The 14,813-nt window shown below is 26.4% G+C and overlaps 2 protein-coding genes across 4 annotated transcripts in view; one reads left to right on the top strand and one right to left on the bottom strand.

Moving 5' to 3' along the window:
• LOC132926494 (tyrosine-protein kinase receptor-like) overlaps positions 1-14,813 on the bottom strand; it is a 360,502-nt gene that overhangs the window by 101,358 nt on the left and 244,331 nt on the right. The window lies entirely within an intron of this gene.
• Positions 6,814-14,500, top strand: LOC132927261 (putative sodium-dependent multivitamin transporter). 2 transcript variants are annotated; one of them, XM_060991762.1, is made up of 10 exons: positions 6,815-7,175; positions 9,812-10,033; positions 10,101-10,325; positions 10,451-10,566; positions 10,991-11,233; positions 12,269-12,443; positions 12,530-12,742; positions 13,353-13,510; positions 14,002-14,210; positions 14,292-14,500. In XM_060991762.1, exons 1-9 carry the CDS (start codon positions 7,068-7,070, stop codon positions 14,204-14,206), a joined length of 1,665 nt encoding a protein of 554 aa, XP_060847745.1. In that variant the 5' UTR covers positions 6,815-7,067; the 3' UTR covers positions 14,207-14,210; positions 14,292-14,500. The 2 variants fall into 2 exon arrangements, with proteins under 2 accessions (XP_060847746.1, XP_060847745.1); XM_060991763.1 differs by lacking the exon at positions 14,292-14,500 and having other exon boundaries at positions 6,814-7,175; positions 13,353-13,521; positions 14,002-14,125.

Here is a 14,813-nt window from a genome sequence, read left to right as displayed (position 1 = left end):
AAATTTTCGATTTCATATCTTTTATTTTTTTATTTTTACAAGAAATATACAATCTATACAATTAAGCATAATAACTAATAAGTATATGTGAGATTAGGATAACGTGAATAAGAAGTCACCCATCAGTAGCACTTAACTTGTTTATTATGTGATAACTTATAACTTATTAGGATTAAATTTTCACATCTTAAATTAAAAACATGTATTAAAAGTTATTTTTTTAGTTGTTTAACCTATTTGTGAAAAAATATTCTACCAAAAAGCCAAATTAATTTTTTATGAGCAAGTTTAAATATTTAAGACATTCAATATTCAACCATAAAATAATAAGGTTTCTTTAACTTTTTTTGATATTTTATTGTGTTTCAAAAAAATGACAACAATATAGATACTTGAAAGTTTCACCATTTATTTATATTATCATCATTTTTATTATACGATAAAATTTTATTTTTTTTTTATAATTTCTACTAAAATTGTTTTCCAGTTAGAAATACTTGAAAAATCAATCAAAAGATTCCAAAAAATATCTTTATAAAAATATCAAAAATTCAGTCAGAATTTTTTTTTTATGTCCATTTATTAAGCAAAAGCTTAATTTTCTAATTTAAAATCCATATTAACTTTTCTTTTTGTATCTGTGTTTTGAAAATTCAACACCAGATTCCTCATAAGTTACTACCCTAACCTAACCTACTCATGTTGGAACCATAAAATATCTATATATATAGACAATTATTTTTTATAGACATTTTAAGTGCCAAGTTAGACAAAAATACTTATTTTAACAATAAATTACGACATTATGTTAATTCTTTTGTTATGATTTAAAAACATATTATTCGGGGAAACTTAACCTTTTATGTGTTTTATATTATTATTATGAATTTTATTATATGCATTAACATTTTTATTTATTCTAAAATATTATCTATTTACAGGTACTATAAATCTATTTTTACTGTTTTACGGTATTTACAGAAATATGTTATTAACATATGCTGCGTGTTATATAAGTTGATATAATATGGTATAAATATATATAATTATAAATCATAATAATCAAATACTAATAATATAATAAAAATGCGATATTTTCGAAAAAAATACATCAACCAATCATAATACTAAAGTCTAAAAGTAAATTTAATGAATTTAATATCGAAAAATATATCATTTTGTGATATAGGCTGATAGACCATTTCCACTCGGAATCGTTTTCTTACACAATGATACATCATTAAATTCAAATTTAACAGACCTGTAATGAACTACTCGACAGTCGACACCTAATGTACAGAAGAGTGGTACTAACATACATACCTTTTTAAAAATAATTATTGTTATTTACTAAATCATTGTCGTTTTAAACTATTTATTGAATTTATTGGAAGTTAATTTGACGAAAGTATGGTAACTAAGCATTTTGTGTAAGCTGTCGTACATAGGTCAAATAAGTGAATAACATGATATAATCAACGATAAATATGAATCGAACAACATTGGGATGTAGTGCTAAACAAAGATTAACGAAAATAATTTAGTTAAATAATTATTAACTATTATATTATACCATATAATATGAATTACATGAATGGTTTATAAATTAAAAATACAATTTTTTGTTATTATTATGAAGGTTACAACGTTTTTTCTACTATTATAATTTAAGAAACACTAACAAGCGAATAATAGGTTTTTGAAACATAATATTTCGAATGAAATGATCAATAATTTGTTTTATATAAACAAACATCTATAATAATTTAAAAAAATAATCATATTTAATTGTTTGAAAGTGTTTGGACTATGTCATCCCCTCCTCGTGTATATTTAATAATGACAGAAGTTGCAGGATTGTAAGAGAAGAGGATAGAAAATAATATCTAAGAGTACAACTTTAACTTGATCGTCTTGTCTACAAAAATGTCGTGAGTTTATGAGTAACATAAAGTTAATGAAGTTAGTTATGTTTATTAAATTATTTAGAACGAAATTATGTGACTAATAATTGACATAAATGAAAAATTATTTCAAATTCATGAATTGTTCGATATGTTGGTTATATGAACGCCTGTATAACTATTCAGAAATTACTATCTATAAAATAAACATAATTTTAAAAGTGTTAAGCGGCTTATGAAAACTAAATGTCAATAACAAAAGGTCAATTTCTCTTAACCGTGTCAATTGCTTATAGAAATAAAATAATCAATGTTTACTAACCAAATAACTGCGACTTGCAAGATCATATACCTATTTAAATTATTGTTCTCGCATACATTGTATATATTTTATTTTATATAGTTTAAGATTATCCGGCAACGGAATGTTTTGTAATAGTACAATTCCGTGGGTTCAGTATCATATAAGCATAATATTATAAATATAAAAATCAAAATCTGATTATTCAAGTATTATATTAGGGTCTTTAGAAAGTTACCAGTGGTTTTGAGATCATATTATATCACGCGTTTTGAGATTATACTAACATACTCGAGATAAGAAACAGTGAAAAAAGCTCACTTAATGTATACCACCCATCATGCCCATGTTATTTCGCAAATCATGATAATATTTTTCTATCAATAATCCAATCAAAATTAAATGTTGTTTTTTTCATCATCAAAATAAACTATAATATTATATAAATCGTTTAATTCAAATTACCGCTGCCGCATGCAGTTTATTGAAACGCAAACATTTTAAATTAATTTACATCCCCACTAAACTAATTCTAGAAAAATTTTTAAATTTACAATTTGTAAACAATGTATTATTCAATACTATTACTATTATATGACAATATTGCATAATATGTGTATATATTATATAAAACAAGGAATTCCTCACTGACTGCTTCCCTGACTTTTATGATCACCATACAGCCAAAAACAATATGATAGCCGGAGACTTAAAAATTTCACAGTGCCTTCGTAACACCGCGTAGGCGTGTATACTAAGATAGAAGTTTACAAATTTTGCATTTTAAAGAGATGCTATGCTCACACAGGGATTTGTTAGTGTTCACGAAAAACGAACACTATGTTGTTTATATAGGGTCGCCATTATTCTACGAAAATAATATAGTTATTATGGTGGGATGTCATTTTAGACTTGCATTATACATTTATTTTACACCGCCCAAATAACTATGTTTAAAACCTTGATAATTTTACATTTAACGGAGCTTAAGACGAGCAGTTATGTCATATAAGATCAGAGAGACCAAAAAATATTAAGCCAATGGTTTTTTTTTTTTATTAATATAAAAATAAAATATCGTTAACGCGAGCAAAATAGTAGAACATAATAATTAATAACGATAGCATAGGCATTTTTTTTTTATTTTTTTTTTTTTTAGCAGCTATTATCATAAGCTATGACAGCTCAACAATTAAATAGGCATTTAAATATCTATAGATTACTGTTGATCATGAGAACCAGTCGCTGTTCTTAAATTGACAACTGTTAAAAACTCTTTTAAAATAAATTGTAGCACACAAGGACATACATATTATTTAGGTGTAGGTATAGTAATAAAAACTGCATTTTTCGAATGATTAAGTTAATTTAAATTTACGATTGAATTATGATTTCTTAAATATAGTTAATATAATATATTCATACTGTATGCTGTGTAAATTAGTATAAATATACATTATTACATATGTATTATATTACTTATATTAATTATATTGCCCGTATTACAAACTTAATTTTAAGAACTACACTTACCAACATGTTTTTAGCTTATAGAAGGTGTGCAAATTTTGTTTGTTTAAATTTCTTTATACATAACTTGTTTTGAAAAACATACATAAATATAGGTATACAAATATACAAATATAGAGAGTTCTCGTGCACGGAGTTATGAAAATCTACTTAAATCAACCGACTCGTGGAGTAATATATTTTATACGAGTTGTATCTAATGTGTAAAATTGTTGCCTTTTCATGGACGTCGATTAACAAGTAATGTTGTTAATTTCCAAAAAATATTGTTAATTGTCTTCGATGTTTTTGTCAATTATTTGTACTCTCTATAACTTCCGGGATGCTTTTCATCTCTTACCTCCTCTACTTCTCATTAAATATTTTATGCCACTCAAGAACTCTCGACCGTCTTACGTGACATGGTATTCTTCCCGTACATTTCATTCAACAATTTGAAACGTTTCAACAAAGTTTTTTTTGTTTTTTGGAATTTGACAATAAACATAAAATTAAATTTAAAATCCGGCATTGTTATACTATAGCATCCAATTAAAACATCACGTAAGCATAAAAGATAAAAATAAAAAATGTCATCGTTTATGCATAACCCTTTGAAGTCAATAATGACGGGTCATAATTACTATATCACAACCCATCACAAAAATTGTCTAGTTCCTTTCGGATGGCACTCTTATTTTTAAATTTCCACACTCCACATATTAACCTTTGCATTGAAAATGTTACTTTCTAATTAATTCATAAAAAAAAAAAAACATTTTCATAATAATACTTTGATATTGATGTGTTTCGTCACAACGCAAGCTGATGAATGCAAAATGTTACGAATACATCCGTATCCGAGAATATACTATAAATGGTGCCTGTTTCCGACGAATTTCCGATGTACGACCGACGTCGTATTCAATATTGTATAATAATATCACCATTCAGCGATTGGTTGTAAGTTGTGCTTTTAATATCAATTTCAAATTGATAATATTATTTTAGTACGGATATGTATGTGGTTCCTCGAAACGTTGCGCACTTACCGTTCGATTTAACTAAAACAAAAGTCGCGAAGTTGGAGTGAAATTAAGTTTTAATCACCGGAACGTATCATCAAGATTCATAAACTACAAGGAAAACAGATGGATTAAGGATATAACCGTTTTAATAAATACTATATTCATTACGACTTGGTAGTTAATAATGATAAATAATTTCTCAAGTGATACGGTTATCATTATAGGACACATTAAATATTATGGAGTGTTAATTATTTTAATAACTATATAAATATAATAAACGTTTACTGACTGATAAAAACGATTAATATAAAATGTTATTAAATAGTAATTTTAAGTAGATAACTTCAATAGTGATTAATTTGAAAACAAAAATAAGATTACAAATGTTGAAGATTTTCAAATTAATTTAATACTTATAAGTATGTTTTATGATGTAATTAAAAACTCTATTATAGAATTAATTTATACTGCAGCAGTCTGTAAATTGTTTTAAATTACTAGAGTATTAGAAATTATCTGCCACCAAATGAACATAGTGATTAATTTAAGAAGTGTTAACATTTAATTTATCTAAAAGTATTAAGGTTTTTAAATAGTATTATTTATTTATTTGTTTATTTTTGAGTTACGTGCAGTTTTAATTGTATACTTCAGAGCAGAATATTTTTATAATAGCATAAATTTCTAAGACAATTAATTTTGAACAAAAAATTAATTAGTCTTAGTCAAAATATTAAATTAAAAATGTAATTATATACTTTATCGTTTATACTATTGTTACTATTACCAGTATAATAAGTAAAATTAATATTGACCAATACAGTTGTGACATTATTACAACGCATTTTAAGACATTACTCGGTTTGTTTAGGTTTTTTAAAATTGTTTTCAGACACGATAATTTATTGTTGTTTGTATGTAATTAATAATCGTAAGTTATTCATTCCCACATTTGATTTTTACAAATATTTTCAACTAAACTAGAAAGATCTGTTACAAGATATTCGTAATAATACCGTAATTTTAAGTATTTTTGGAGGGAATTTTTCGTATTATTCGTATTTATATTACCACAGATGACAGTTATAAATTCGTGTCTACGTAGGGTTCAGTATATTATGCTTATTTTGACTGTATAAAATAAAAACATTTTGGGGTTATATGAAACCATATTATTACGCTCTCGTTAGTATACTTAAGTTATGATGATATTATTATACTTATAAAATTATTTATAAGTAATTAACCGAATAATCTATCGATTGTTAAATTGTACATATGATTTCATGTCTGTTAACATAAATCGTTTTTAATCTTCTGTTTATTTATACATAACAGTTTATTCGACAGAAATATAAAAGTTAATTTTTCTTATCTGTATATTCTATTGCAATAATAATATATTTCTTCAGTGTATGAAGCTATACGTCATATCATGTACTATGCAAACATAAAATACGTACAGGATGATTTATTTTCACCGAGTAATTTAAACTAACGCCGAACTAAATAATATTGATTAAATATAATTAAAATAATTTCTTTATAGTTTAAATATTTACCGTGAAACTCTTTGTACTTCTTTTCCTTTGTACATTTTTAAAAATGTTTTATTTTAATAAATCCTTCGTAATTGTATCCTTTATATTATTATCCTTCATCTAGGAACTTGTTTTATAACAAACTACTACGCGGCGTTTTTTTTTTTACGAAAAAATCTCGCGCTCATGTATTATTATACATATATATATATAAATTAACCAAGTTATTATAATTATCTTAGTCGTGACGTTTATAATACACAGTCCACGTCTAAGAATACGATTCAAGCTACCACAATACTTATTTAGAATTTAAAAAACATATTATATTGTATACAGAATCTTTTTTTTCTTTTCTTTTTTTTACAATTTCTATAGAATAATGCGACCCTGTATACACGTGAATCGTTCGCTAACATACTATATTTTTTTAAATGAAACACGCACACACACGCACACACACACTCATTAAATATTTCTATACGCCATATAATCCAATTAATCGTTCGTAGTAAAAAACAAACCGATCGATTGTCAACGAATCTGTCGGAACCCAACTCCGCGCGCGCGTCGGCTCATAAAATATACGGAATAGTGAATATAATTATCCGATAATAACATGTTAATTTAATACGCCCCACCATGCAAAACGACACTATCAAACGAAATGCTACCACTGCGGCAATTCAAATTATTTCCATGTGGGTTTCCGACGACGCGAACGTGATAATATTATAATTCCTCAAACTGGTGTAATAACAGTAACCGTGTTCTCACCATCATGGCGCTGGGTGTTGCCGACTACGTCGTGTTCGGAATAATGTTGATAATGTCTGCCTCGATCGGCGTGTACTACCGATTTACCGGTGGCAAACAAAAGACTACGCAGGTAATTATTTTCATCCGCAACGTTAGACCGAAATCGACGGCTTTCGTTTTATATATTTTTTTTCATTTTTTCCCCGGAATACGTTGTATTTTTTTTTTATTAAATATAACACCGCAGCACTGAGACCTGCGTACGTATATTTCGATTAATTTTTGATAAACCCTTCTGCCGCGACAAAAAAAAAATAAAACATGTCAGCACAGGCGGTCCTGGCGGAGTTTTTATAACACGCAACGGACAAAACTTGAAATATTCAAATCACATTAAAAAAGTTAGGCTGCGAGTATAGTGGGCATTGCTCCGCTGTACATTGGGCGACGAGTGGGTGACGACTGTTACGGGTGTGTTAAATTTGAATACGAAAAACGATTCTGAGAAGGGACAGTCTATCAGTCTATCAGTCTATTTGTTTTACTTTTAGAACTATTACAGTACGTGTTAACATTTTTGCTGAAAGTATTGCATTTATTATATTATAATTACTATGATAAATATTTAGTCATTATAATAATACATATTTATACCATATTATATACATTTTATAACTCAATATTTATTGTTATTATTCTGCAAATACCGTAAAATAGTAAAAATAGATAATATCTTAAAATATATCAAACATTTCTTTTCTATAGTAAAATTTATAAAAATATAATATATAATATGTAAGAAATTTAAGATCCCACGAATAATGTTTTGGTTTATAACAAAATAATTAACATCGACATTCATCATTGAAAAACATAATTGTGCTCAAATGTATTTAAAAAAAAATTGTTTGGATGTATTTTTAACAATTTTACACAGATACCAACTTATGGATGTTCTTATATTAATTATTCGAGAATATTTAACTATCAAATATTTTTTATTAACATTTATAGAAAAAAAGTGGAAGTAATTAAAAATTTCTAATACCTATAAATAGCTTAAAAAGTGTCAACATTTTTTTTAAATTCTACAATGAATAAAAATTCATAAAATAAGTATTTTTCGGAGCTTTGTAATACATTTTCAAGAATTTTTATCCAACAAATAATTTTTAATCGACATTTCTAGAAAAAAAAATTAAAATCGCTCAAAAACAATCGAAACGTTTTAAAAACGTTACTGTAAATATAAAATTATAATATTAAAATTTGTTTCAATTATATGTGGTTTTCGTTTTTAAGTTACACAAAAAATTCAAAACGATTTTTTCGAAAATTAAACTAGCATAATAATTATTCTTGTTTTTCCTAAATTTATTTTTCTCCCGATTATTTTTTAGGAATTTTTTACGTTTGGTTACTTAGTACTAACTAGATCCAATTTGCTACCAGGAACCACCCCAATAAATATAAAAAAAAATCATTTTACTGCTCAAATGTGATGACGGGCAGACAGAAAAAAACACATCATTGTAAAATCAATACATTCATCGCTCCACTCAGAATCTAAAAAATCAGGAAATCCGCTCTGCTGCATAATAATTGTTGGTATCCAGCGTATCTTGTCGTTGAATTGGAATATAATGAAAGTGTTGAATTTCAATTAAATAATGATTAATAATTCATACGAAAACATTTAAGTTGGATATGATCCTTGTGTATGTATCATTAAGTATATTGTATTATAAATGTATGTTTCTATTAATAATAACATTTTCCTATTGGTAATAACTAATAATACTAATACAGTATGTTGTATTAATAATAGAGTATAGACAAACATTTCACATTTATTTTAATAGTAAATTGTTATATCATTTATATTATATTATACATATAATTGTTGTTAACTTTTGAGTTTAAAAATTTTAACTTTGATGCTTATAAAAAAATATTGTGACTATAGATGATTTTTGATATTTATTAATTGAAAAATAAAAGTCTTACGAGGAGCTTTGTAATACATTTTCAAGCTATTTTATTCAGTGAATGATTTTTTTATCAACATTTTCAAAAATAACATACCTATTTGCAAATATATTATATTTATATATTTTTTTTGACTTTAACCACATATTTAAAGTTTTAGGAGATTCACTTTACTTCACTTAACTTCTGCCGTTAAACTGATATTAATTCAAGAATATTTTTAGAAAACTAGTCTGTATTCGGTTATTCAATTAAAAATATAAGTTGTTATTTAAATTTTCAAAAAATATGTAGAATAAATTAATATTTCGTGTATAATAAAATTTCCAAAAAAGTTAATAAGTAATTCAAAATAATGAAAGTCGACTGTTTGAAAATTATTCAAACTGTATTTATAGATTCATATCAACATATAACTATACTAAATTAATCATATATTTTTTTTGTATTGAAGCATTTTGAATGTAGTTAATTATAGTTTAATATAATTTTAGCTTTGACGTCAATACTCATTAATATGTGAATTTATTTTTCTTATGAATAAGTGGAACCTTCAACATTTTGGTTATTGATACACTTTGAAAAGTATAATATAAACTATGTGATATACCCAATATCATTTTTATTGTTATTTAAAATCAATTATATTATTTTTTTGGCAAAATTTAAAAAATGTAAATAATATAAAGTCATATAATATTTTTAATATATTTAACAAAAATCATTAAAACTTGTTAATTTTTACTTATTTGTTACTTTATAATGACATGTTTACAGGAATACATGTTGGGCGATAAGAATCAGAGTATTTTCCCGGTGGCATTTTCTTTGATGGCCAGTTTCATAACTGCTATATCGATGTTCGGTTTGAGCTCCGAAGTGTATACTCGCGGTACCCAGTTTTCCGTCATAGTCGTTTCATACGTGATTGCCACTCCCGTAATAGGCTACTTATACCTGCCGGTTTTCTTCAAACTCGGAAACTTGTCTCTGTACGAGGTAGTAAGCCACACATACATAATAAAATATAAAAATATTATATCACTACACTGTTCGGCATTCGCAGTACTTAGAAATACGATTTGGACGTTTAACGCGAGTAACTACGTCTTTAGCGTTCAGCGTACAAATGATATTGTACATGGCCATCGTATTGTACGTCCCAGCACTGACTTTAGAAGCCGTAACCGGATTACCTCAGTCTGCTTCCATTGTACTCGTGGGATTGGTGTGTGTGTTCTATTCTACGATGGGTGGAATAAAAGCAGTCATCGTAACTGATTTATTACAAGTAAACGTCACGATTATTTTTGTACAGTTGTGATTTGTTATTATATACTTACCACTTTTCGGTATACCTATTAGAGAACTTTATATTTATATATTGTATTATTAATATGGTTTTCTTAATTCTAGTCACTTCTCATGTACGCGTCGGTAATTGCGGTTGTCGGGGTTGCTTTGTACGAAACCGGTGGTCTATCAGAAATTTTGGAAATTTCCAATAAATATGGGCGTATTAATTTTGGAAAGTAAACACACATTTATTTGATGATATTATATATTTATATATAGATAAAATATTTTTAGGAGTATTTATGTCGAGTCTCAGTATATGATATTAAAAACCCTGATTTTTTTATCAAACTGACATTTTTTAAATGTTTACAAAACGTAATCTAACAGAAGTTTAAAAATTAAAATGTTAAAAATTATCTGGGTTTTTTTTTAAATTATTTAAAAAATTAACTATTGCTAAAACGGTATAGTTAAATAATTAATAATATAGTAATGATAATTAATTCAATTCGCATATCATATTAATAAATTGAACTTAAATTCCGATTTCATTAGCCTGATTCTCGAATAGCTCATAACACATGGCATATCTATTATATTTTTAAAATTATAAATAAGAAAATATATGTAAATAATCTACATATTTATCTATTACAGTTTCGATATCGATCCAACAGTAAGGCATAGTTGGTTTAGTATACTAATTGGAGGGTTCTTCACTCAGATTTCTTTGTATGCTGTAAATCAAACACAAATACAGAGGTTTTTAACTATGAAAGACTATAAGACTGCCGTCACTGCGTTGTGGTGTAGCTTACCGCTAGTGGTGGTAATATCTCTTTTAACAAGTCTGTCTGGTCTAGCGATGTTTTCCAAATATTACGACTGTGATCCAATAAAGTAATTAAATATTTAAGTTTTTATTACTAAATATTAACATAGTAATCGCATTCTACACAACATTAGATTATATTATTGTGTACTTGATATATATATATATATGCAGTGTATTCACGTCACGAAATCACCATTAATAGTTCAAATTCTAATCAAAAACATTCAATTCCACACGCATTGGTCATATTATTATTGTGTACTGTGAAATGTGTTTTAAGAAGTTGAAATGGACATAATAATATATATAGTGACAAAACAAATGACAATAATGTTATCGGTAGACATTGTAATCAGTATATTATAGACTTCGATCATAATTAATAACACCTACCAAACTACCATTAGCTCTTACCTGAGATAGAAAGATTACACATTTTCTATAAATATCGATTAAAAATTATTCGCCATGTAGAAATGCTTGAAAATTGAATGCACAGCTCATCATAATTATTTAATAATGTCTCAACTAAAAAATATCAAAAATCTATAATTCTGAATATTTTTTTTTTATACGCATTTGAAATTAGAATTTGAAAAATATTCAAACAAAAAAAAAACAGAAAAAATAGCGTTAACTAGGAAATTATTTTTTAGTTAGAAAAGTATATAAACATTTTTGTATTTATATCTAACATTTCCAAATTTAATACAAGTTTCTTAATTAGTTTATCAATCTATACATATAAAAAGAGTTTTACCGAAAAAAGTCAAATTAATTTTTTATGAGTATTTCGAATTCGAGTATCAAACAATTTTTTATATTTTGTTCTATTTCAAAAATAAAAAATAATAATAATAACATTAGATACTCGAAATTTTCACCTACCTAGAAACCTACCTTTTTTGTTATACATTCTACTAAAAGTTATATTTAGATATTTGTTTTTCATACGTTCGCCTACACTGCACAATATGCTATACACGAGGCGTTAGGTATAAAAACCGCTTTTCAATTTCATTAAAATCATCATGTACCAGACACACGCATAATAATATGATTAATGTAACCGTAATAAAATATGTATTTTCTTTGCCAAGGTCTGGTCGTATATCAAGCGGTGATCAATTGATGCCGTTATACGTGTTGGACACTATGGGATCTATACCCGGGTTAACCGGATTATTCATAGCCGGAATATTTTCTTCCGCAATGAGCTCTGTATCGCCAATCCTTAACTCGATGGCAGCAATCACGATGGAAGATTACATAAAGGTTGTTCTCGTTGAATTTAAGACAAAATATTATGTAAACGTCCGGTATGATGAACTTTAAACGACATGATATGTTCTGTATTCCAGCCATTCAGGAAACAGGAAATATCGGATAAAAAACGAGTGTATCTTATGAAGATTTTAGTCCTCACGTACGGCGGTGTTTGCATTACGTTATCGTTCCTGGCAAAATATATGGGCGCGGTGCTTCAGAGTGCGTTGACCATATTCGGAGTAATCGGCGGACCCGTAATGGCTGTGTTTACATTGGGAATACTGTTACCCTACATCAACCAAAAAGTAATTGATTACAATAATATTATAATATAATAAACACCACTTTAAATATTTTTACTATTACACTATCGGGGCCGATGAATTTATTGTACAAACATTTGATAAAAATTCCCTATATGGCCTTGTGAAATATTCAGATTTTATTATTATTATTTTTTTTTCTATTCGTGTCGACTTTTCAAGTCATTTATTATTAATTCCGATTACAAACTTTTATTTAAAAAAATAATGGAATAATCGTATATATTATTATATCACAAATTATTAAGCATTTTTAAATATGTGTTTCTGTAGTTATACAAATTGAATTGAAAAAACAGAGCCCAATGCAAACTAAATTAAGTTTTTCATTTTTAAACGCAAAAAAATAAACTATTCTACAAAGCACGATAATTATTCTTGCAGTAAATTTGTTTTTATTTGTTGAAATTGTGTGCTTTATTTTCTTACGATTTATTGTATGACTAAAGTTTAACTAGAAAATGCCTGAATTTGTAACCTTAATAAATAGATTGTTCTGACATTCTTAATATTATTTAAATTTTTATCATTATTATTATTATTTATTATTTTTTTTTTATTAATCATTTATTATAAAATCTTAAATTTTCAGGGCGCGCTCACCGGCCTAATATTTGGCTTGACTTTTTCGTTTATCATTGGATTTGGTGGACCTAAACCTCCAGTCGAAAATCTACCTTCGTTCACAAATTCATGTACACTATTTAATAACTCAGGTTCTACCCAGTTTTCTTCGTCATCATATCAAGAGTAATGACGATGTACTATTTTAATTATATTATTATTGACTATAATAGTTGTATATGAAAGTTAAAAATCACGTCAGTTGTATTCAAAACTTCGCATTTAATCGATAAATATTCATTTCAGTTTTCTTATTAAAATTGTATGATAATAATATACATATTGGCATTTACTCATCGAGTATAAACGATTGGCCATTAGGGAGCATAATTTGGTGGTGGCGATGCGTGCATTACTCCCTCCCCGTGAGTTTGAACGTTTTATAATTGTATATAATTTGTAATAAAATTGTTAAATCTTAATTTGACAATATTTAAAATTAATAATACTATTCAAGAATAAGAACTTTCGGAAGGAGATAACAAGATTAAATTTAAACAATTCGATCCCGCCAAAAAAATTTTAATTCAGAATTTCAGATACACTACTATAATAATAATATTATACTATATTATACAAGATGTAATGCTCAATGTTTATTATTTGTTTTTTTTTAGAGTGCTTCACGAAGACGGTTATTTTTATTTATATCGAATTAGTTACCTGTACTACATAGTGTTGGGATTTATGGTTACATTTTTAGTGGCAATGGTAGTGAGTGCAATATTCCGTGGAACAAATCGTGACTATAATCCGGATCTATTCACCCCATATGTGGCGAACCGATTGAAAAGACGTGATATAGATAACGAACGAAGCTAATAATGTTAGTAATTACAATAATTAATTTACATACTGATGAGTGTTTGGTGTTTATCTGATCAATGTTAAATCATGTACCTAATAGATTATGCAGAAGATGAAATCGTACAGCACGTCCAGTCATAGGTATATGTTTTATATGACTTCGGTCATATATTATTGAAGTTCAAAGTTGAATTTCAAGCAAAAAATAACTTATCTGCTCATGTATGTAAAATAAGTATTATACTTGATTATGTTGTAATATATAATGTTTTATTTATTATAGTGAATAAATAGTCATTAAACAAATAATTCACATTTTTTATTTACAAAAAATATGTCAAGTACATATTATAAAATATTACTCATTTATAATACATTGTTGATTAATAATAATTTAAAAATACTCAAATATATGTTTCATAAAATTATAATTTATAATACATAATACATGTACTATAATATATGTAATTCTGACGACGCAGTGAATGTGGATTGTGTTAAATTTATAGTTTGTGTGAAAAAATACAACTTTAATTAGTTTATTTCGGTATTAAAATTGTGAAAGTGTAAATATACAATATTTTGATTTGAATAAGTATAGGCGAGGGACATTGAAAAAGTT

Source organism: Rhopalosiphum padi, chromosome 3 (assembly GCF_020882245.1).
Source record: "Rhopalosiphum padi isolate XX-2018 chromosome 3, ASM2088224v1, whole genome shotgun sequence".
NCBI classification, from domain to species: Eukaryota; Metazoa; Arthropoda; class Insecta; order Hemiptera; family Aphididae; genus Rhopalosiphum; species Rhopalosiphum padi.
The sequence above is the reverse complement of the archived record's forward strand: the minus strand, read 5'-3'. Positions and strand labels throughout refer to the sequence as shown.